At 41.3% G+C, this 26,254-nt stretch overlaps 1 protein-coding gene across 9 annotated transcripts in view; it reads left to right on the top strand.

Annotated features, from left to right (window-relative positions):
• The window catches only part of nbeaa (neurobeachin a), a 908,137-nt gene that overhangs the window by 441,696 nt on the left and 440,187 nt on the right, over positions 1-26,254 (top strand). For 5 of the 9 annotated variants that reach the window (XM_072262897.1, XM_072262904.1, XM_072262902.1 and 2 more), the window contains 3 exons: positions 13,776-13,927; positions 19,323-19,452; positions 20,831-20,964. In XM_072262897.1, coding sequence (XP_072118998.1) covers positions 13,776-13,927; positions 19,323-19,452; positions 20,831-20,964 — 416 coding nt within the window. The remainder of the gene's footprint in view (positions 1-13,775; positions 13,928-19,322; positions 19,453-20,830; positions 20,965-26,254) is intronic. The other 4 variants (XM_072262905.1, XM_072262903.1, XM_072262898.1 and 1 more) reach the window with 2 other exon arrangements.

Below are 26,254 nucleotides of genomic sequence, written 5' to 3'. Positions count from 1 at the left end.
CAGACATTCTACAAATTCTCTCTCTTGAGATCCAGTGCCGACCTGATTTTCCCAATCCACTCGCATGTTAAAATCCCCCACAATTATCATAACACTGCCCTTCTGACAAGCCTTTTCTATTTCCAATTGTAATTTGTAGTCCACATCACTGTAGCTGTTTGGAGGCCTGTATATAACTACCATCAGGGTCTTTTTACCCCTGCAATTTCTTAGCTCAACCCATAAAGACTCTGCACCTTCTGATCCTATGTCACCTCTTTCTAATTATTTGATATAATTTCTTACCAACAAAGCCACGCCACCCTCTCTACCTACCTGCCTATCCTTCCGATAACACCTTGTATCCTTGGACGTTCAGCTCCCAGAGACATGCATCCTTTAGCCACGTCTCAATCATGGCCACAATATTATACCTGCCAATCTGTAGCTGTACGACAAGATCATCCACCTTATTCCTTATGCTGCGTGCATGTAAGTATAACACCTTAAGACCAGTATTTGGTATTTCTTGCTTTGATTGCACTGCAACTCATCCCAATGGCTGCAAATTTTCCCCATCACCTGCCTGTCTTTCCTGACATCTTTACTGCTCACTATCTTAGATTTATTTCTGTTTTCCCCTTCCTCTGTTCTATCATTCCGGTTCCCATCCCCATGCCAAATTAGTTTAAACCCTCCCTAACAGCTCTATTAAACCTTCCCACCAGGATATTGGTCCTCTTCAGGTTCAGGTGTAACCCGTCCATTTTGAACAGTTCATACTTCCCACAGAAGAGATCCCAGTGATCCAAGAACCTGAAGCCCTGCCCCCTGCACCAGTCTCTCAGCCACGCATTCATCTGCCTGATCCTACTATTCTTGCCCTCGCTAGCACGTGGCACAGGTAGCAATCCCGAGATTACTACCCTGGAGGTCCTGCTTCTCAGCTTCCTTCCTAACTCCCGGGAATCTCTCTTCAGGACCTTCTTGCTTCTCCTATCTATGTCATTGGTACCAACATGTGCCAAGACAACTGGCTGCTCGCCCTTTCCCTTCAGAATATTATGGACTCGATCCAAGACATCCCATACCCTGGCACCTGGGAGGAACACACCATGCGGGTATCTCTATCAGGCTCACAGAATCTCCTGTCTGTTCCCCTGACTGTGGAATCCCCAATGACTATTACATTCCTCTTCTCCCTCCTTCCCTCCTGCACAACAGTGCCAGGCTCAGTGCCAGAGACCTGGTCACCGTGGGCATCCCCTGTCAGATCATCCCCCTCAACAGCATCCAGAATAAGACACTTGTTGCTGAGGGGGACAGCCACAGGGGTGCTCTCCACTATCCAGGCATTTTCCTTCCCTCTCCTGACAGTCACCCAGTTTTCTGACCCCTGTAGCCTAGGAATGACTACTTCCCTGTAGCTCCTGTCTATCACCTCTTCACTTTCCCTAATAAGCAGTAGGTCATCAAGCTGCAGCTCCAGATCCCTAACATGGTCTCTGAGGAACTGCATCTCGGTGCACCTGGTGCAGGTGTGGCCATCAGGGAGGCTGGAGGTCTCCCAGGATTCCCACATCTGACACCCTGAACAAAGCACTAACCCTGCAGGCATGCTATCTAATTCTACAGGAACGAAACAGGAAAAATAAGTCTTCTCACCCATTTACCTCACCAAACAGACAAACTTTTTTCTCATTTGGCTCCTCCCACTTCCTCCAAACTAAAGGTGTAGCTATGGGCACCCGTATGGGTCCTAGCTATGCCCGCCTTTTTGTTGGCCTTATGGAACAATCTATGTTCCAAACCTATTCTGGTATCTGTCCCCCACTTTTCCTTTGCTACATTGACGACTGCATTGGCGCTGCCTCCTGCACGCATGCTGAGCTCGTTGACTTCATTAACTTTGCCTCCAACTTTAACCCTGCCCTCAAGTTTACCTGGTCCATTTCCGACACCTCCCTCCCCTTTCTAGATCTTTCTGGCTGTATCTCTGGAGACAGCTTATCTACTGATGTCTACTATAAGCCTACTGACTCACCCTGTCTCTTGCAAATATGCCATCCCCTTCTCGCAATTCCTCCGTCTCCACCGCATCTGCTCTCAGGATGAGGCTTTTCATTCCAGGACAAGGGAGATGTCCTCCTTTTTTAAAGAAAGGGGCTTCCCTTCTTCCACCATCAACTCTGCTCTCAAACGCATCTCTCCCATTTCATGCACATCTGCTCTCACTCCATCCTCCCGCCACCCCACTAGGAATAGGGTTCCCCTTGTCCTCACCTACCACCCCACCAGTAACTTACGCCCCCTCCAACGGGATCCCACCACTAAGCACATCTTTCCCTCCCCCCACCTCTCTGCTTTCCGCAGGGATCGTTCCCTACGTGACTCCCTTGTCCATTCGTCCCCTCCATCCCTCCCCACTAATCTCCCTCCTGGCGCTTAACCTTGTAAGCGGAACAAGTGCTACACATGCCCTTACACTTCCTCCCTTACCACATTCAGGGCCCCAGACAGTCCTTCCAGGTGAGGCGACACTTCACCTGTGAGTCGGCCGGGGTGATATACTGCGTCCGGTGCTCCCGATGTGGCCTTCTATATATTGGCGAGACCCAACGCAGACTGGGAGATCGTTTTGCTGAACACCTATGCCCTGTCCGCCAGAGAAAGCAGGATCTCCCAGTGGCCACACATTTTAATTCCACATCCCATTCCCATTCTGATATGTCTATCCACGGTCTCCTCTACTGTAAAGATGAAGCCACACTCAAGTTGGAGGAACAACACCTTATATTCCGTCTGGGTAGCCTCCAACCTGATAGCATGAACATTGACTTCTCTAACTTCCGCTAATGCCCCACCTCCCCCTTGTACCCCATCCGTCATTTATTTATATACACACATTCTTTCTCTCTCTCTCTCCTTTTTCTCCCTCTGTCCCTCTGACTATACCCCTTGCCCATCCTCTGGGTTTTTTCCCCCCTCCTCCCCCTTTTCCTTCTCCCTTGGCCTCCTGTCCCATGATCCTCTCACATCCCTTTTGCCAATCACCTGCCCAGCTCTTGGCTCCATCCCTCCCCCTCCTGTCTTCTCCTGTCATTTTGGATCTCACCCTCCCCCTCCCACTTTCTAATCTCTTACTAGCTCTTCCTTCAGTTAGTCCTGACGAAGTGTCTCGGCCCGAAACGTCGACTGTACCTCTTCCTAGAGATGCTGCCTGGCCTGCTGCGTTCACTAGCAACTTTGATGTGTGCTGCTTGAATTTCCAGCATCTGCAGAATTTCTCGTGTTTGAACTTTTTAAACCGTTATCTCGTACCGTTAGCTGTGTGAGTCCTGCTGTTCCTGTCTGTCTGGGCGGATTTGCCAAGGGGGGGCAAAAAGAGTTGGTGCCTCGCCCTCGCCTCTTCCCGTTACCACCGAAGCCCATTAAAGCCTAAGCCCTACACTCTGCTACCACTCACTCCGTTGCCCGCTGTATCGGGTGGTCTCCTTTTTAAACTCTCAGCGCTATCCTGTCTATCTCACGCGCCTGCGCAGTCTCATCCTTCTTGCACTCGAGGAAGTTCTTTTAAAAAACTGCCTTCCTTCAGAATTCAGCTCCCACACCGCTCTTCTTGTCCTGATCCAACAGACAGCCGTTGGAAGTACCCTTCCTTTTTAAACTCTCCGTGCTGTCCTGTCTGTGTCACGCACCTGTGCAGTCTTGTCTTTCTTGCACTTGAAGTTTTTTAAAAAACTGCCTTCCTTCAGAATTCAGCTTCCACGTTGCTCTTCTTGTCCCGATCCAAAAGACAGCCGTTGGAAGTACCCTTCCTTTTTAAACTCTCTGCACTGTCCTGTCTACGTCACGCGGCTGCGCAGTCTCGTCCTTCTTGCACTTGAAGAAGTTTTAAAAAAAAACTGCCTTCCTTCAGAATTCAGTTCCCACACCGCTCTTCTTGTCCCGAGCCGAAAGACAGCCATGTATATGGAACTTAGAAAAATGGAGGGCTATGCAGTGGGGAAATTCTAGGCAGCTTCTAGAGTCTGTTACATGGTCAGCACAACATTGTGGGTGGAAGAGCCTGTAATGTGCTGTAGATTTTCAATGTTTCTATGTCTGGCAGCATCTATGGAAATGAATAAACAGTCAACATTTTGTGCTAAGACCCTTCTTCAGGATAATATTCTTGTGGTCTTTGGTTGTGGAAAAATAACCCATGATAATGAATATCCTTGATAATTCATGATTAATGAGATGGCACCGGTGAACCATGGCAACATGTTGCAGGCTGATTACAGAACTTCTAAAAATACCTCTTCTGAATTACACCCACTGCAATCAGCAGCCTGAAATTTTCCGAAAGACATGGTGGACTTAATGCTCAAGCATGCAGGTATGGCACTTTTAAGTGGATGAAGATACATCACCGTTGCTAGAAGAGAGGGAGGAGAGGAGGACTACAAGCCAGGCTGGAACGCCAAGCAATGGAAGTTCTACCCAGCATCTTGTTAGCAAATGTACAGTCGCTGGAGAACAAGATTGAGAACCTGAGGGCAAGATTCCACTTTCAGAAGGAAATGAGGAATTGCTACATTCTCTCTTTCATGAAGACATGGCTCACTCTGAATACATTGGATTCAGCAATCAGATCCAGGGGCTTCTTGATGCACAGGCTTGACCAAACTGCTAGTTCAGAGAAGGCAAAAGGTGAGGATCTGTGTTTCACGATAAGCTCTCTGTGGTGCTCGGAGGCAGCAGTCTTGGACTTGTCACAGTCTTGTACTGCTGACCTGGAACATCCAAAGATTAAGTGTCAACCATTCTCCTTACCAAGAGAAGTTCTCCTCCGTGATCCTGACTGCAGTTTACATACTGCGGAAAGACATCATTAAGCAGGCACTTAGGATATTGAATGCTGCGATCATGAAACAAGAAACTACCACCCAAATGCATTTCAAATTATAATTGAGGATTTCAATCAGGCTTGTTTGAAGAAATCTCTGCAGCATATTACTTGCAGCACCAGGGTCCCAACATACTTGACCAGTGCTATCCTACAATTAGGATTGCCTACTATTCTATGCCTAGGCAACATTGTGGGAAATCTGATCACTTGGCTGTCCTTCTCTTACCTGCATACAGGCAAAAGCTTCAAGAGAAAAGCTGCAGAGACAACAAAGAGGTGTTTGCAGGAGATAGAGGAGCAACTGCGGATTGCTTCAAGTTGGCGGACTGGGCTGTGTTCAAGGATTCATCAGAGGATGTGAACGAATATATCACTGTTGTCACATAGTTTATTAAGACAGTAGTATTCAAGTTGTCCCCACAAAATCATTCAGAGTCTTCCCCAACCAGAAGCCCTGGATGAACCATGAGGTCTGCAATCTGCTCAGGGCCAGATCAGTGGCATTCAGGTTTGGCAACGAAGAAAGATACAAGACGTCCAGGTGCAATCTCCAAAAAGCCATTTCACGCGTGAAGTAGCAATTCCAGACCAAAGTTTAGTCATTTGGGGTTGCATGACAGCTGTGGCAGGGCTTGAATGCTATTACCTCTTACAAAATAAAACCAAGTGACATAGATGATGATGGCGCTTCACTTCCAGATGAACTCATTGGTCTCTATGCTCATATGACCATCAAAACGTGGAGAGATCTTCACGAACTCCTGCAACACCCAATGACCCTGTGATTTCAGTCTCTGAGGCCGATGTGAGAGCATCCTTCAGGATTGTGAACCCATGAAAAGCATCCGGCCCAGATGGGGTGCCTGGCTGAGTGTGCAAAAGTTCAAAAGTTCAAAAGCTCTTTTATTATCGAAGTATAAAACTCTGAAATTCTTCTCCAGGTGACCACAAAACCAAGAAAGAAAAGAACGGCAGCAAAATCATTAACCCCCAAATCCCTGCTCCCTGCACAAAAAAAAACAAACAAAAATGGAACAGCCACATCGACCCCTAAATTCCCCTCCCCGCACATAAAAAAATGAGAAAGATCAGGTGAAAAACACAGAATAATAAAAAAACTAAGACTGAAAATGGTATATAGTTCAAGTCCATATCCAACACACAGAATACCTGGGTAACATTCCCCGGCACCGAGGCAGTCTCCCCTCTCCACAGCACAACAATCCTCCAGCAATCAAAAGGTAGTCTCCCCTCTCCGTAGCAGAACAATCCCACCAGTGATCAAAAGGCAGTCTCCCCTCGCTGTAGTAGAGTGATTCCACCAGTGATCAGAAGACAGTTTCCCTGCTCCGTAGCAGAGTGATCCCACCAGTGATCAAAAGGCAGTCTCCTCTATCGGACAGGAGCAATCCCACAAGTGATCAAAAGGCAGTCGCCCCTCTCTGTAGCAGAGTGATCCTCCAGCAATCAAAAGGCAGGCAGCCGGCACTCATTTTCCACATTCGCCTTGACGTTTCAATTTCCCCTGTTGCATTAATCAGCAAACAATAGAAGCTTTAATTGGTGAAATGGAGTCTTCTCATCACGACGTTCGCGCATGCTGAAATACCCAAACAATCTCCAAACAGCAAATCACAGGCTCCAACAGTTCCAGAATCACATTCAAGTTGAAAAAACAAACATAACATATATAAAAGAAGTGAAATATGGTTTTATGATCTATTCAGAAGATGTCAACCAAAGGAGTTTGTGCGCAGGTGCCATCTTGACCGGAATTGGCACTGGAGTTAAGTTTAGCTTCACAGTCATAAGTATAAACCAATTAGAGCAGGGGGCTAAGCACACAGCCTTGAGGTGCACTTCTGCAAATGGAAATTGTGAAGGAGATGTTGTTACTTGGCTAGAGTATTCACCAGTATCTTTAACATCTCGCTTTGGCAGTCTGAGGTACCATTCTACTTCAGACATGCTTTAATTATACCAGTGCTTAAGAAGAATATGGTAATCTGCCTTAATGACTATTGTCCAGTAGCACTTATATCCACTGTGCTGAAGTACTTAGAGGTTGCTGGATGAAACATCAACTCCTGCCTCAGAAGTGCTTTGGATGCACCCCAATTTGCCTACCGGCACAGCAGGTCCACAGCAGATGCCATGCATGCATTAGGATGCTCTTCATTGACTACAGGTTGGCTTTCAACATTATCATCCCCTCACTTGCAGACCATAGTCGCTTCAGATTGGCAACAACATTTCCTTCACAATCTCCAATAGCACGAGTGCACTACTAGGCTGCTGCTTACCTCCCTGTCCTACACGCTTTGTACTTACGACTGTGAGGCTAAGCACAGTACCAATGCTATATTTAAGTTTGCTGACGACACCACTGATGTTGACCAAAAGTGGTGTCAGTGTATAGGAGGGAGAATGAAATTCTAGCTGAGTAATATCTCAACAATAACGTCTCTTAATATCAGCAATACCAAGAAACTGTTTATTAACTTTAGGAGGAGGAAACCGGAGGTTCATGAGCGGATCGGAAGTGAAGAGGATCAACAACTTTAAATTCCTTGGTGTTAGCACTTCAGAAGGTCTGTCACGGGCCCAATGTACAAGTACGATTATGAAGAAAGCACAGTAGTGCCTTTACTTCCTTAGAATTTTGCGAAGTTTTGGCATGACATAAAACTTTGATAAACTTCTGTAGATGTATGGAGAGTTTATTGGCTGGTTGCATCGCAACCTGGTATGGAAACACCAATGCCCTTGAACAGAAAATCCTACAAAATGTAGTGAATATTGCTCAGTCCATCATGGGTAAAGTCCTCACCACCACTGAGCGCATCTACTCGGAGTGCTGTTGCAAGAAAGCAGCTTCCTTCGTTTAGGACCCCGATCATGTAGGTCTTGCTGTTTTCTTGCTGCTGCCATCAGGAAGAAGGTACAGGACCTTTAGGACCCACAGCACCAGGTTCCATAACAGTTATTACCCCTCAGCCATCAGGCTCTTGAACCAGTGAGGATATCTTCACTCAGCTTCACTTGCACTATTACTGAACTGTTCTCGCAACCTATGGACTCACTTTCAAAGATTCTTCATCTCATGTTCTTGATATTTAATGTTTATTTTTTATTTATCATTATTGTTATTATTTATATTTCATATTTGCACAGTTTGTTGTCCTTTGCACATTGGTTGTTTGTCCATCCTGTTGGGTGTGGTCTTTCATTGATTCTTGGATTTACTGTGTATTCCCACAAGAAAATGAATGTCATGGTTGTAAATGGTGACATACATGTACCTTGATAATAAATTTACTTTGATTTCCTTTGATTTTTAATCATTTAAAATATGGAGGATCACACATTGATATCTTCAAGTCATTGTGAAAGAGAAAACTTATTTAGCAGTTTAAGTTTTTGAGCTGGAGGGTTTAGTTCATTGAGTTATAATCTTGAGTGAAATATCTGAATTTTTGAGTAATGGATATCCTTAATGTTCACAATAAAAACTTTCCTGCAACAAAATATTGGTAATACAAACCACAAGCTATGTTCCCTAGTAGATCACTCTTCACTCGATCCCTTTATGTTGGTTGTGTAAGAAGGACCAGATTGGGTGTCATATTTGATCCCTTGATGAATCTACACCACACATCTAACAAGCCTGATGGAGTTCTTTGAGGAGATGACCAGGCATATAGATGAGGGTAGTGCAGTGGATGTGATCTATATGGATTTAGTAAGGCATTTGACAAGGTTCCACATGGTAGGCTTATTCAGAAAGTTAGAGGGCATGGGATCCAGGGAAGTTTGGCCAGGTGGATTCAGAATTGGCTTGCCTGCAGAAGGCAGAGGGTGGTGGTGGAGGGAGTACATTCAGATTGGAGGATTGTGACTAGTGGTGTCCCACAAGGATCTGTTCTGGGACCTCTACTTTTCGTGATTTTTATTAACGACCTGGATGTGGGGGTAGAAGGGTGGGTTGGCAAGTTTGCAGACGACACAAAGGTTGGTGGTGTTGTAGTTAGTGTAGAGGATTGTCAAAGATTGCAGAGAGACATTGATAGGATGTAGAAGTGGCAGATGGAGTTCAACCTGGAGAAGTGTGAGGTGGTACACTTTGGAAGGACAAACTCCAAGGCAGAGTACAAAGTAAATGGCAGGATACTTGGTAGTGTGGAGGAGCAGAGGGATCTCGGGGTACATGTCCACAGATCCCTGAAAGTTGCCTCACAGGTGGATAGGGTAGTTAAGAAAGCTTATAGGGTGTTAGCTTTCATAAGTCGAGAGATAGAGTTTAAGAGTCGCGATGTAATGATGCAGCTCTTTAAAACTCTGGTTAGGCCACACTTGGAGTACTGTGTCCAGTTCTGGTCACCTCACTATAGGAAGGATGAGGAAGCATTGGAAAGGGTACAGAGGAGATTTACCAGGATGCTGCCTGGTTTAGAGAGTATGCATTATGATCAGAGATTAAGGGAGCTAGGGCTTTACTCTTTGGAGAGAAGGAGGATGAGAGGAGACATGATAGAGGTGTACAAGATAATAAGAGGAATAGATAGAGTGGATAGCCAGCACCTCTTCCCCAGGGCACCACTGCTGAATACAAGAGGACATGGCTTTAAGGTAAGGGGTGGGAAGTTCAAGGGGGATATTAGAGGAAGGTTTTTTACTCAGAGAGTTGTTGGTGCGTGGAATGCACTGCCTGAGTCAGTGGTGGAGGCAGATACACTAGTGAAGTTTAAGAGACTACTAGACAGGTATATGGAGGAATCTAAGGTGGGGGCTTATATGGGAGGCAGGGTTTGAGGATCGGCACAACATTGTGGGCCGAAGGGCCTGTACTGTGCTGTACTGTTCTATGTTCTATGTTCTATGTCTATCCAGCTATGTCCGTCTCTATAAAATAACTAGACTTGTATCTCTTGCTCCAGTGCATCTGTTGCTGAAGCTCTTCCTAAAGACTGATTACAGACTATTCCAAGTGATTCCTAATAGGCCAATCTTATCATTGCCTTTATGTATCTGAGATCATTCAGTACGCTCAAAAATTCAGATATTTCACACAAGATTATAACTCAATGAACTAAACCCTCCATCTCAAAAAATTAAACTAACTGCTAAAGAAGTTTTCTCTTTCACAAAGCTGTGACCTGAAGATATCAATGTGTGAGCCTCTATATTTTAAATGATTAAAAATCAAAGGAAATCAAAGTAAATTTATTCTATTCACATGTCATCTTGTGCTTGCTGCCTTACTTCGGCCCCTGATTAAACATTTGCTTAGATTTTCATCTCGCTTCATGGTCTTACTTATGCTGTCTCATTTCCTTTAGCCTTTTGATCCTCCAATACATATTGTTTCAATTCTGAGACTTTATACATCTCCAATTTTAATTAAATCATCATTTCAGCAACGTTAGCCTCAAACTTTGAATTTCCATGTAGAGTCATGGAGTCATAGAGACAAGCACAGAGACATGCCCTTTAGCCCGTCTAATCCTTGTTGAACCATTTAAGCTGCATTCTCCCATTGACCTGCACTGGAACCATAGCCCTCCATACCCCTACCATCCATGTACCTATCCAAACTTAAACACTGAAATTGAACTCACATTCAGCGCTCATTCCACGCTGTCATGACCCTCTGAGTGAAGAAGTTTCCTCTTGTGTGCCCCTTACACTTTTCACCTTTCACCCTTAATCCATGATCTCTAGTTGCGATCGCACCCAACCTCAGTAGAAAAAGCCTGCTTGCATTTACCCTATCTATACCACTTATAATTTTGTATACCTTAATCAAATCCCCTCTCAATCTTTGATGTTCTAAGGAATACAGTCCTAACCTATTCAATGTAAATGTCTTCACCTGAGTATACAGCTTTCTTTTTTTCTAGCTCTTTGCCTAAGTTTTTAGATATCTAGTTTATAATCTCAGATGGCATATGTGATGATGCTCCTGTCAATTTTCTTTGCTTTGGTAACTCTGCTAAACACAATTTATAAAAGTACCTGGTACTGGTCCTGGTGTGGCAGCATCTGCTTTTGCTTCTTGCCCAGTTGTTTGCTTGAATGAGCTGAGCCTCCTGTATATCGCAAATGAACCATTATAGTTAATATTCAAATTCCAAAGTAAATTTATTATTGAAGTACATACATGTTAAACATATGTAACCCTAAGATTCGTTTTTTTGAGGCCATGCACGATAAATCTAAGAAACACGAAATAATCAATGAAAGACCACACCCAATAGGACAGGCAAACAGCCAATGTACAAAGGACAGCAGGTAATGCAAATACAAAAGCAGAAAATAAAAGTAATAATAAATAAATAAACAATAAATATTGACAACATGAGATAAAGAGTCCTTGGGGTGATTGAAGTTATGCGTGTGGTTCAAGAGCCTGTGGTTGGGGAGTAATAACTATTCCTGAACTTGGTGTGTGATCTTGAGGCTCATGTACCTTCTTCCTGATGGCAGCAACAAGAAGAGAGCATAGATTGCATAATGGGAATCCTTGATGATGGATGCTGCTCTCCTGCAATAGCAGTTTCTATAGATGTGTTCAGTGGTGGGCAGGGCTTTGCGCAGGATTGTCTAGGCCATATCCATTACTTTTTGTAGGGTTTTCTGTTCAAGGTCATTGATGTTTCCATACCAGGCTATGATGCAACCTGTCAATAAACTCTCCACCACACATCTCTGGAAGTTTGTCAAAATTTTAGATATCATGCTAAAACTTTGCAAACTCATAAGGAAGTAGAATTGCTAATGTGCTTTCTTTGTAATTGCACTTGCATGCTGGGCCCAGAATAGATCCACTGAAATGATAACACTGAGGATTTTAAAGTTGCTGACCCTTGCTACCTCTGATCTCCCTGAAGGGGATTGGCTCTGGTTTCCTCCTCCTGAGGTCAATAATCAGCTCCTTGGTCTTGCTGATATTGAGTGAGAAGTTGTTGTGGCACCACTCAGCCAGATTTTTAATTTCCCTCCAAATGCTGATTAATCATCACCTTTGATTTGGATATAACGTCAATATTCTTGTTTTCCAAATAACAATTCATAATGATTCACATGGTTTTTAGTCATTTCTTGCTGGTGCACGGACATTGGATTTATGTCAACTTCTTGTTCCCCTGACTTAGAACAACTAAGTATTAGATGTGGACTATTCTATTTGCCTTGAGAGTTCTCATCTGTGATCCTGACTGCAGTTTACATACTGCCAGCGGCCAATTATAAGCACTCGCGAAACTGCACAATACTGTCTGTAAACAAGAAACAGCCCATCCTGACGCATTTCAAATTATAGTCAGCAACTTTAACCATGGCCTGTTTGGAGATAACCATGCCCATTTATCACCATCATGTAACCTGTTGCACCAGAGGTCCCAAGAAATTAGGCCACTGTTAACTATAATAAGAAATGCCTATCGTTCCTTTCGGAGACTGCATTTTGGCAAGTTGGATCATTTGGCTGTACTCCTCCTACCTGCATACAGACAGAGCCTAAAGAGTAAGGCTTCAGAGATCAAAACAACCAAGAGGTGGTTGCAGGAGGCTGAGGAATGGTTACAGGATTGCCTTGAGTCAGTGGACTAGGCTACATTCACAAACTCATCTGAGGACCTGAATGACTACACCAGGGTCGTTACAGACTTCACTAAAACAGCTGTGGATGAGAGTATCCCCACAAAATCATTCAGGGTTTTCCCCAATCAGGAGCCCTAGAGGAACAATGAAATCTGGAACCTGCTGAGAGCCAGATCAAAAGCATTCAAGTCTGGAGATCAATAATGTTACAAGAAGTCCAGGTATAATCTCCAGAAAGCTATCTCTTGGGCAAAGTGGAGATTCTAGACTAGACTGGAATTAACGAGGAGCTTGACACCTGTGGCCTGGTTTGAATGCCATAACTTCCTACAAAGCAAAATCTTGCAACATAGAGGACAGGAGACCTTCGCTTCTAGATGAGCGCAATGCCTTTTATGCTCGCTTTGACCACCAGAACAGGGAGGAACCATCATGCACCCCCATGTTTCCCAGTGTTCCTTTGGTCTCAGTATCTGAAGATGACGTGCAGGTTGCCTTCAAGAGAGTGAATCCAAGGAGAGCATCCGGTCCAGACAGAGTACCTGGCCCAGAGTCTTTTTGTGTTGCTCAGTGTCAAAAGAAGCCAAATTAAATCCACTGTGATTTTATGTTATAAAACAATAAAACATGGAAACTTCTAAGGGGGCTGAACACTTTTTGTATGCACTGTATAATGCATAGAAACAAGCTATTTGGTATACACTGTATATGTGTATCATTGTTTCCAGAAAAGCATTATTTGTTCACAGTGTACTTCTATTTATTTTCCTCTATTTGTAGTTACCTGGTATCCACTTTTAGGTCTCTATACTCTTGGTATCTGTAGCTAGTGGATTTCTCATTTTCCTTATAAAGAGTAGTAAATATTTGCAGATGCTTGATGCAGAGGATAAACTGGCATTTTCATGAGAGGATGATAAATCAGTAGTATAAGATGATAAGAGGCATAGATAAAGTGTTCAAACAGCACCTTTTTCCCAGAGTGGCTATGGCTAATAATAATTTTAAGGTGATTGGAGATGAGTATAGGGGTGGGAGGGGGGAATGTCAGAGGTAAGTTTTTTACAAAGAGTGGTAACTGCATGGAAAGCACAGCCAGTAGTGGTATATACACTAGGGATATTTAAGAGACTCCTAGATAGACATCTGGATGAAAGAAAAATGGAGGGCTATGTAGAAACCTTAGATTGATCGTGGGGTGAGTTAAAAGGTCAGCATAACAATGTGGGCTGAAGGGCCTGCACTGTGCTGTGCTATGTTCTATGGCAAATTTAACACACTTTTTTCCCTGTTTTATTAGGAGCGTTGTTGTTCCAGTAAAGAAACCTCCACCAGGGAGCCTAGCCATCAATACAGTTGGTGGCTCTAGTTCTGCTAGTCTTGTCACTGGGAGTGCAACGAATATAATTTCTCCTGCAGCAGCCACACCAAAAAGTATGATAAATACTACAGGTACAGTAAACAAAGATCTAGTTATAAAAGTTAAGCAATTCATTAAACAGTTGAATCAGGAGTTGAAATAGAAATAGATTTTGTTTATTGTGAAATGTTATGACCATACATTTACCTTGGCTCAGTGCAAAATGTATAACATTATGCACCGAACCAAGGCAATTTTGTTTTTTTTTTGTATTAACTTTAATGGATAGCTTTAAGTGTGAGCAGAAGTATTTCCAAAGCAGTTAATATTACATGCTCAGTATAATATTTATGAAATCCTATTTTAAGTATTGAAAGAATGATCAAAATGAACCAGAATGATCTACTTTCTCTTAATTGTTTAATGTGTTTGTTACACATCTTTACAAAATGTTCCTTCATGTTACCTTGTCCCTATTATTTCAAGTATATCGAACTAAGCTTTTCCATCAGAGGACACATGAGAGGTGATGGAGGGTACTCAGTTGGTCAGGCAGCATCGTGGAGGGAAATGGACAGTCAACATCCCTACAGTTGAGACTCTTCACCTGAACTGAGAATCTGGACATTCCAGTGCAAGTGAAGGATCTCAGCTAATTGCCCAATCATCACAAGGATGCATGCAAAAGATTTGTTGGTTATCTGTTGACTATATTTGCTGTTTCCCCAAATTAGATGGTAATGACATGTCATGATCATACAGAGAAAGGAGCCTTTGTTTACTAGGATGATACTTGCTGGTGCTTCATACTCTACTGACATTTATAATGATTTTATCTTCTTAAAGTGGTTACCAGATGCAGCTGGTTTCAGTGAAACACCACTTGGAGCTTATGTTATGAAACAGATTCAGAACTTGGTCAAGAATTCTCTTGCAGATTCAATGACCATTTATTATTATTTTCATTCAGATTTTGAAATGTATTTATTTATTTAATGCCTTAGATATTTCTGTATCTATGATTGTTTACTCTTAGCTTACCTGAGCATAGCAAATACAAAGATATATGCAATAAGTAGGCATTTACTTGGAAATATTGGCTAAACTATTGGGAAAGAATCTGACAGAACATTCAAAAACAAAATACTAAAGCATTGGTAGATCAGGCAGTATCAGTGGAAATACCTGTTGATGTTTCAAGTCAGGGACCCTTCATCAGACTGGGAAAGCACATTTCTTTTGTGTTGGAGAGAAGGGAGTGATGAATAAGATGAAGTTACCATCTTGTTAGCGTGAGGCTAAAGTTGCTCAAGTGGTCTCATTTGTGGAACAGCTATCTGCTTACTGGGAACATTTAGAGATAGAGTAAACTAAGAAAGAAACATAAAATTTATGTAATGCAAGATCTGAAACCAAAAGGAAAATGTGGAAACGTCCCGCAGATACATGGTATGGAGAGAGAAACTATACCTGCACCTGCACTGTCTTGTTCAAAATCTGTTATTGAGTCTAAAAGACCACAGAGGATGAGGTGCAGGTTGGACTTGATTGGAACAGTGTAATATACTACAACCAGATAGGTTAGAATGGGAATAGGCAGTGCAATGGAGAATTCAAATGTCAGGCAATTGAAAACTCGATCGTTTTGCAGACTCAGTGGTGGTTTTCTGCAAGTCAGCACCCATTCTGTATTTGATGGCCCTATGGATGTGGAGACTACATTGTGACCATTAATTGCAATGCATTAGATTGGAAGAAAGGGCAAATAAAACCATGCTTCACCTGGAAATATTGTTTGTATCCCTGTATACAAACAATATCTGTATCCTGGGATCAATAAAGTATGACTGTGACTATATTGGGAAACATAGAATCATAGAAAATAGGTGCAGGAGTAGGCCATTCAGCCCTTCGAGCCTGCACCGCCATTCAGTATAATCATGGCTGATCATCCCACTCAGAACCCTGTACCAGCCTTCCCCCCATACCCACTGATCCCTTTAGCCACAAGGGCCATATCTAACTCCCTCTTAAATATAGCCCATGAACTGGCCTCAACTGTTTCCTGTGGCAGAGAATTGCACAGATTCACCACTCTGTGTGAAGAAGTTTTTCTTAATCTCGGTCCTAAAAGGCTTCCCCTTTATCCTCAAACTGTGACCCCTCGTTCTGGACTTCCCCAACATCGGGAACAATCTTCCTGCATCTAGCCTGTCCAATCGCTTTAGGATTTTATATGTTTCAATAAGATCCTCCCTCAATCTTCTAAATTCCAACGAGTGTAAGTGTAGTCGATCCAGTCTTTAATCATATGAAAGTCCTGCCATCCCAGGAATCAATCTGGTGAACCTTCTTTGTACTCCCTCTATGGCAAGGATGTCTCTCCTCAGATTAGGGGACCAAAACTGCACACAATACTCCAGGTGTGGTCTCACCAAGGCCTTGTACAACTGCAGTAGTACCTCCCTGCTCCTGTACTTGAATCCTCTTGCTATGAATGCCAGCATACCATTCGCCTTTTTCACCGCCTGCTGTACCTGCATGCCCACTTTCAATGACTGGTGTATACTGACACCCAGGTCTCGTTGCACCTCCCCTTTTCCTAATCGGCCACCATTCAGATAATAATCTGTTTTCCTGTTTTTGCCACCAAAGTGGGTAACCTCACATTTATCCACATTAAATTGCATCTGCCATGAATTTGCCCACTCACCTAACCTATCCAAATCACCCTGCATCCTCTTAGCATCCTCCTCACAGCTAACACTGCCGCCCAGCTTCATGTCATCCGCAAACTTGGAGATGCTGCATTTAATTCCCTCATCTAAGTCATTAATATATATTGTAAACAACTGGGGTTCCAGCACTGAGCCTTGCGGTACCCCACTAGTCACTGCCTGCCATTCTGAAAAGGTCCCATTTATTTCCACTCTTTGCTTCCTGTCTGCCAACCAATTCTCCACCCACACCAATACCTTACCCCCAATACCGTGTGCTTTAATTTTGCACACTAATCTCCTGTGTGGGACCTTGTCAAAAGCCTTCTGAAAATCCAAATATACCACATCCACTGGTTCTCCCCTATCCACTCTACCAGTTACATCCTCAAAAAATTCCATGAGATTCGTCAGACATAATTTTCCTTTCACAAATCCATGCTGACTTTGTCGGATGATTTCACCGCTTTCCAAATGTGCTGTTATCACATCTTTGATAACTGACTCTAGCATTTTCCCCACCACCGGTCAGGCTAACCGGTCTATAATTCCCTGGTTTCTCTCTCCCTCCTTTTTTAAAAAGTGGGGTTACATTAACCACCCTCCAATCCTCAGGAACTAATCCAGAATCTAAAGAGTTTTGAAAAATTATCACTAATGCATCCACTATTTCTTGGGCTACTTCCTTAAGCACTCCGAGATGCAGACCACCTGGCCCTGGGGATTTAACTGCCTTTAATCCCTTCAATTTACCTAACACCACTTCCCTACTAACATGTATTTCCCTCAGTTCCTCCATCTCACTGGATCCTCTGTCCCCTACAATTTCCGGAAGATTATTTATGTCCTCCTTAGTGAAGACAGAATCAAAGTAGTTATTCAATTGGTCTGCCATGTCCTTGCTCCCCATAATCAATTCACCTGTTTCTGTCTGTAGGGGACCTACATTTGTCTTAACCAATCTTTTTCTTTTCACATATCTATAAAAGCTTTTACAGTCAGTTTTTATGTTCCCTGCCAGTTTTCTCTCATAATCTTTTTTCCCCTTCCTAATTAAGCCCTTTGTCCTCCTCTGCTGGACTCTGAATTTCTCCCAGTCCTCAGGTGAGCCACTTTTTCTGGCTAATTTGTATGCTTCTTCTTTGAAATTGATACTATCCCTAATTTCCCTTGTCAGCCACGGGTGCACTACCTTCCCTGATTTATTCTTTTGCCAAACTGGGATGAACAATTGTTGTAGTTCATCCATGCGATCTTTAAATGCTTGCCATTGCATATCCACCGTCAACCCTTTAAGTGTCATTTGCCAGTCTATCCTAGCTAATTCACGTCTCATACCTTCAAAATTACCCTTCACTCTCCATCTTAATAAAGAATTCCACCATATTATGGTCACTCTTACCCAAGGGGCCTCTCACGACAAGATTGCTAATTAACCCTTCCTCATTCTCAATACCCAGTCTAGAATAGCCTGCTCTCTAGTTGGTTCCTCGACACGTTGGTTCAAAAAACCATCCCGCATACATTCCAAGAAATCCTCTTCCTCAGCACCCTTTCCAATTTGGTTCACCTAATCTATATGTAGATTGAAGTCACCCATTATAACTGCTGTTCCTTTATTGCACGCGTTTCTAATTTCCTGTTCAATACCATCCCCAACCTCACTACTACTGTTAGGTGGCCTGTACACAACTCCCTTAGTGTTATGCAGCTCTACCCATATTGATTCCACATCCTCCCGGCTAATGTCCTTCCTTTCTATTGCGTTAATCTCCTCGCTGGTGAAGTGAAAGAGAGCTGCGTAGTCAAATGCCATAAGAAGGGAATTGGAGAGTTTCAAAAATAATCATTTATTTGGAATCCCGAAAAAGCAAGGAGGGACAAAATGTATCTGATCACCAGATCTCCTTGATGGTGGTATAAATTGAGAAGAGTAATCTGTTAAATGCAGATAATTATGAGGTGAAATATGAGAGCATTTGCTTTGCTTTGACTGGGAGAATATTGGGGTGTTCTGCAAGGAAGAACACCCCAATGATGTTTTTCCTCATCCCAGGAAGAGGGAAGAAAATGCAGGAAATAGCTGAGACATAGCTAATGGCTCTGTCAGCAGTGGTATAGAGTAACTGCACTGTTCCAAGAAAAGGATATCTTAGAAGCATGTGCTTGGAAATCATTGTCATTAGCACACATATAATAGAGACAACAACTGAGAGAATGGATACGTTTAAACCTAGAACGTTCTAGATGTCTAGGCCAGCAGGAAAGCAAATTAACAAATGCTACTGAACATTGGTATCCATTTAACAAAAGTCATGAAAAATAGATTATCTAATCATTATCATTTTGCTGTTTGTGAAGGGTTGCTGTTTGTAAATAAGCCACTGCTTTTCCTACATTAAAGATGTCTCCAGTTCATAATTGCTTTATTGATTGTAAATTCCATCAGGCTGCATTGAAGTTGTGAAAGTCTTTCCTTTTATCGTATATTAAAAATATAAAGTGGCCAGGCCAGGGTTATTTCAGTAGTTTTGATTAGATTGTTGTTGTTTCTACTGAGATGTTAAGTGTAATGTAAGATATTAGACCAGTTACCTCAGGAAAAATAGTAGCAAATAATTAGATAAATTTATTCTTGTATATCAACTTACTCATTAGTACACCATCCAAACTCAGTATACCCTTCTGTTAATGTGCTTGAATTACATGGCTATACATTGATGTACTGCAGTGTAATTGATCCATCATTCTTGAATGCTGTCTTAAATAGGTGCTGCAGAGGCTGCTTCCACTTCTTCCTCCTCTTCCTCTTCCAGCTTTGTGAATGGTGCCACCAGCAAGAATCTTCCAGCAGTGCAGACTGTTGCTCCAATGCCAGAAGATTCAGCTGAGAATTTGAGGTTAACATTTTTTTTCTATTCACATGAATTCATTTTGCTTAGACTAAATGAAATGCAAAGAAAATTAGACAAAAACCAAAGATATCTTTGTGGCAGATCATACCCCATGCGCCAGATTGAATTCTTTGAGAATGTGACAAAGCACAGTGATGATGGTGGAACAGTGGATGTGGTGCAACTAGATTGCAGTAAGGAGTTTGATAAGGTTCCCCATGCTCATTCAGAAAGCCAGGAGGCATGGGATCTGGAGGAACATGGCTGTGAAGATATAGAATTGGCTTGCCCATAGAAAGCAGAGGGTGGTAGTTGATATATTTTGACCGGAGGTAGGTGACCAGTGGTGCTCCGTATGGATCTGTTTTGGAAGCCCTGCTCATTTTGACTTTCATAAATGACTTAGATGAGAAAGTTAAAAGGTGATTTAGTAAATTTACGGTTGATACGAAAGTTGGTGGTGTGTGATTAGCATCAAGGATTGTTGCAGGTTGCAACTGGACATCGACATGATGCAGTGATGGGCTGAGGAGTGGCAGGTGGAGGTCAGCCTGGCAAAGTGTGAGGTGTCAATTTAAAGGCATAATACAGGGTTAATGGCAAGATTCTTGGCAGTGTAGAGGAACAAAGGAATCTTGGGGTTCACGTCCATAGATCACTCAAAGAGTAACAAAAAAACATTTTACCCTTGATATTCACTGAACTACAGTGCTAACAAGGGTTGTGAATAATAAGCAAAAATGTAATCAGCACATTCCTGAATTTACCAATCTCATTAAAAAGTTTACAATCCCAGAAATGCATTTCACTTATTTGAGCTCATCCTATGAGGAAGTTGTTGGAAGACCTAAATAGAATATATAGAATATAGAACTCTACGGCACACTAGAGTGCAGTACAGGCCCTTCAGACCAACATGTTGGCGAATGTTATAAACTACTCTCAATCTATCTAATCCTTCCCTCCTACATAGCCCTCCATTTTTTCTATCATCCATGACTCACCTGAGTCAGCATTTCAATGATAGAAACAAAATAAATTAAGAAGTTTTTAAATTCAAGTAAAATTTTACCAATAGATTAAAATTATTTGAATGGGCAAGAAAGTTTCAGGTTATAATTTAGCACCTATAAAGTATAAATTCCTTCCATTTGAAATGAATTAACGGAATGAATTTGTGAAACATATGAACTGGCTGAGCCTGATAGTATATCTGCAGTTAACTAAACATGAATGAGAAAGAAATGGAAAGATATGTTGATGGCTGATATTCATGAATACTGGCATTAAATCATGGGTGTGCTTGGTGCCATTAAATTATAGGAATATTATGTCACAAATTATATTGTCATTCTTATATCTACTTTTTTTTATTTCTAAGCAGCATCACAGCAAAACTAGAACGGGCCCTTGAAAAGGTTGCTCCACTGTTGCGTGAGATCTTTGTGGATTTTGCTCCATTTCTTTCAAGAACTCTCCTGGGCAGCCATGGCCAAGAGTTGTTGATCGAAGGTACAGGTGCTGTAGAATTAACATTTCTTTATGTGATGTTGATGTAGTCTTGCTGTGAAGGAGGAAATATTGTAATATTGCATGCATTACTAAATGACAATAAAAGAGGACTGCATGTCTTCATAATCTTAAAAAAAAGTAGTTGATAGGATTGTTGCCAATTTTCACATTTTACATTGATAGAGAGAATCAAGTACACAAAGAAAACCTATCCTAATTTGATCAAAGTGGGGTCCTTTGATTTTTATAATAAAGCTCCAGTTGATAATGAAAAAGTAGTGATGTGGTCATTGACAAAGAAAATGGTTCTGATCCTTTCAATCAATGTTTCTTTCCTTTCTCCTTGTCTCTAAACATCTCTCAGTCTGCTTCTTTATCATTCCTCAAATCATTCCCCAAATCACATTCTTCCGATTCCCACATTCTGCAGTGGTGGAAGACACCATAGGATAGATCTTTCTGTGACTTCCTCAACATAAACACCATTCCTCTGTGCAAATCTCTCGGAGATATCACACCAGAACAACAAAAACATAATCATCATCATCATCACCTAAGAATCAATATAGGCATGCTAGAATTTCTGAACATATTACAATTGTCAATTCCTTCAAACCAATAACAGAGAATAAAATGAGGAACTCTGCCAAATGAAGTGTAGATATCAAAAAATAAGACTGAATCACTGGTAAAACCCCGAAAGATGCCATTTTTGTTCAAAATAGTTTTTTAGCTTTGAATGAGCTGGTAGACAAATCCAACATTTTTGCAAGTCTTGGTGCAGTTGCCACAGGCAAGGTGTTTAAGATTTTATGGAAAACAAAAGTACCAGAAATTAAAATAGAAGATACCAGCAACTCTTAACAGACAAAGCAGAATCTGTGCTGTCAGTAGAGCTGTTGATAGAAGCAGTTGAAACATAGAATGGGCCACTGTTGACATAAATCTGAAAGCTAGATTGTTTGCAGATGATGTCATCAGTAGACTGAACATACTGTAGATGGAGAAGCGTATCAGTATTTTTTATTTAAAATTAACAGAACATAAAGCAAAAAATTATCATTGCTTTCTTCTACAGATAGTATATTGTATCTTTTATGACGTATAATACATTCAATAGTTTTGTCCTTTGTTCTGAATCATCAATATTGAAATGAAGACTGAAATTGTGCTTGGTTTATTATTTTTAATTTTAATTATGTTTTATTTATTCTAAATAGACAGTTACAATTAAAACACTTCATAGTTATTGGCTGTAAGGCCACATAAATTGAGTCTTCAGTTCTATTATATTAATTATTGAGACCAGAATTTGAATTAGGTTCAAATGGACTTACAGTTCTAGAACCGAGAACTTGCTTGTTCAGCACCAGAATAAGTCTCATTAAGATGAATAATAGGAAATAAAATGGAATTTAAAGAAAAATTAACTTCCCATTTAGTTTATTAAAGGTAGATTAGGTAGTCATTGGGAGCTTTGCTAAATCTTTCTTGATTTGAAATTTATCAGGGCAAACCTAAATAAATCTGGATTTTGGTCTAAAACTTGGAACATAAACTGACCGTTATATTTCTACTCATCTACATTCTAGTTTCTTAAAAATAATCATACTAAAACACAAATTTTAGATTTCACAATGTAGAAATTGTAAGAAATTAGTGAAGAATTTTGTAACTGATTAATTTGTGAAGGCAGTAATTTATCACACAAAGTAGATGCAACAGATAATTAGCATATCATGCTGCACAAAAAATGAAAGACATTGAGCACCAGCTGCAAAATAGTCTCATGCCGACAAGGGTCAATTTCAAGTAATTACTATCCATCTATTATACTGCTGATTAGAAAGGTCACGCACTTTCTCTCCCAGTTTCTCCAGCCATCTTCCCCCTTCTTCTCTCGACTTTCCTGTATTTTATGCCCTTAGAAATTTGGTCAATGCTGCAATTATAAGAGTGAACAGTTTCAGAAAAGCTGCTCAGTGTGCTCTATCAATAAGGCATTTATCCTTTAAATTCTGTGTACCAATTAGTTTGAAGCACAGCTCATTTTTTTAATGGCAGCTACAGAAAATATTTTTTTGCTATGTGGTTGAAAGTAGTTGAAAAGTTGCTTCCTTGAAATATAATTCATTGTTGAGTTTTTGAGCATAGTTCAGAGGTAGCATTGAACTATACCTATTCAATGTTAGAAGACAAGATCCTGGTGAATATTTTGTATGTATATAATTAGATGAAATGGCTTATTATAAAAAATTGAACTGCTATAACATAGAATTAGCAGACTACATACCAGATTTTGTCATTATTCTACAGATGTTTCCAGCTCACTTGGAGGATTCAATAGATGATGAATTTTCATGGAGTATTGATGACTTGTTTCTTTAAACTATTGTATTAAATGAAAATGGTTTGTTTTCTTTGTGTATGTTTTTATACATGCATTTAATTCAATGCAAAATTTGGTACATTTTATCTGCAATTCTAAACATTATTTTGAACAAATTTATGAAGATGGCTTTGTTGGCACTTTTCTTTGACTTGTGAGAATCTAATGCAATGATATTTTAAATATTAAAAATACCAAAGATCAGAGACTAATTTTGCATGCACAATTATATGGGCAACATATTAGCTTTACATTTTCTTCTTTGTACATTCAACTTTCTCATTGCATATATAGTGACAAGCCAGCACAAATAAGTTTCATTTTAATGTATGTGTATTATGCATTCTTAATAGAGTTAAAGTTTCAATTAATTTTTGTGAGTAGTTATTGTTAACTCCTGAGCTTTGAAGGTTACTGTTCCTTAAATGTTCTGTCTCCCCAAAGGTTGCCTTAGCCACTGAATAGTTCAGTAATTTCTGTTTTCAGTTGGTAATTACCATATTTTGCTCTTCTATTTGCATTTTGAGTTATGATATGAAGTTTTTGTTAACTAGCATTGACACTAAGTATACAATTATATTTATAATACACAGAATTTCATAACATCTCAGCTATTGTACTGAAATATCAGAAGGGTGATAGGTGCGCGACATGAATAGATCATAAGACATAGTGGTAGAATTAGGCCATTCAACCCATTGGGTCTGCTTTGCCATTCCATCATGGCTGAGTTATTCTCCCTCTCAAATCCATTCTTCTACCTTCTTCCAGTAACTTGATTAGATTAGATTATGAGGACACTCAGTCCTCATTTATTGTTGTTTAGAAATGCATGTATTGAAAAATGTTACAATGTTCCTCGAAGATTCAAAAGATTCAAAAAACTTTATTGTCATTCTAACCATACATCAGTTCTGCAGGGCAGAATGAGACAGTGTTCCTCAGGGGCAGTGCAATCATAACATAACAAACGCAACACTAAATAATAAACATAACAATAAATATTAAAACACAACAGCCACATGTCAGTTAAATCAGTTATAAGTGTCCAGTGCAAGTTAAAAGTGTCCAAAGCAGAGTCAGGTGGAGCAGCTATTTAGCAGTCTGACTGCCTGTGGGAGGAAGCTGTTTAGTAGCCTTGTGGTTTTAGTTTTGATGCTTCTGTAACGTTTGCCTGATGGCAGAAGAACAAACAGTTCATGGAGAGGGTGTGAGGGGTCTTCAATGATGTACCATGTCTTCTGGAGGCATCTACTGTATCGTGTCTTCTGGAGGCATCCTCCAGTATGATATCACAGAAACACAGTGACAGACCAAGACTAAAACTGACAAAAACCACATAATTATAACATATAGTTACAACAGTGCAAAGCAGTACCATAATTTGATAAGAGCAGACCATGGGCACGGTAAAAAAAAGTCTCAAAGTCCCGATAGCCCCAACATCTCATGCAGACGGTAGAAGGGAGAAACTCTCCCTGCCATGAGCCTTCAGCGCTGCAAACTTGACGATGCAGCATCCTGGAAGTACTCTGAGTCCGTCCGAAAACTTAGAGCCTCCGACACCGAGCACCATCTCTGCTGAGCGCCTCGACCCCATCCCGGCTGCCGAGCAACAAGCAAAGCCGAGGACTCGGGGCCTTCCCCTCCGGAGATTTCGGACCACACAGTAGCAGGGGCAGCGAAACAGGCATTTCAGAAGTTTCACCAGATGTTCCTCCGTGCTTTCACCTCTGCCTCCATCAAATCAGAATTGTGCACGACATCCTACTTGACAAATAACAGATATTCATCACAGGAGAGGCCGCGTGCACTGCGTCGCGCCGCCATCTTCTCCTCTCCCCAATTATCCTTACTAATCAAGAACAGAAATATACTCAGACTTAGCCTCGACAGCCATCTGTGGCAAAGAATTCCACAGATTCAATGTTCTCTGGCTGATTAAATTCCTCCTCATCTCTGTTCTAAAGAATCCTTGTATAAGTCAGAGGGCTATGCCCAGTGGTGGCGCTAGAGATTTTTTCTTGCTGGTGCTACAGTGGGGCTGAATTATTCAGTGATGGTGCTGAGGGATGTACTGTATGGTAATATGTATTCGCAAGGCCAGACGCGTGGCGTTCAAAAGTCAGTTTCAAGCATTATGTGCCTACTATAAATACCTCTGTTGATTCACAAGCAACAGCAATTGATAAATATAATATAGAAGTGAACTGTGACAGTGTCAACAGTATCGGAGACAACCCGGGCTACACAGAGCATAAACAAACAAACCAACAGAACATCCGACCCACAGTGCACAATGTAAATCATGCACCAATCCCGCAATCTGCATCAAATGCGTGCTTTTCAACTGAAAAACACACTAACCCACAATATCCACTGCTATTTGCATTACATAGACAGACAATGCCAAAAGATACACCATTATTAAAGTCAAATAAAGCAAACAACAGATGTAAGGCTTTACCAGGAGTTGGACAAATCATACTGTGACCATGCAATGCATCAATTAATTTGGCTGCTGAATTTAAAACAAAAATCTACAGAATCACCACTTGGAAGTCTAAGCAAAACCAGTAGGTTTAATAGCAGTAAATGTAATATTTTAGGAGTTGAAGGAAACATAAGGACTATGGGGTATCCACCACAAAATAATAATAATAATCAGCATTAGTCTTGGCCCAAATTTTTAAAAAATCAACTGCACTCACCATTGATGTTTTCAGAGAAGCACAATCCGTCTGTTGTTGTGATTGATGGTGAAAGTATCAATAATTTTCTGGATGTCAAGTCCTTTGGTCCTCCGGCTGCTTATGGCCAACAGGGCCAAGTTGCTGTTCCGAGCGTCGCCGCTGCTATTCCTTAGGTAGTTTTTGAGGCACCTGAGGCAAGAGAAACTCCGTTTGC

The sequence above is a fragment of the Mobula birostris genome, chromosome 7 (genome assembly GCF_030028105.1).
Source record: "Mobula birostris isolate sMobBir1 chromosome 7, sMobBir1.hap1, whole genome shotgun sequence".
NCBI lineage: Eukaryota > Metazoa > Chordata > Chondrichthyes > Myliobatiformes > Myliobatidae > Mobula > Mobula birostris.
This window is presented reverse-complemented; position numbering and strand designations above follow the sequence as displayed.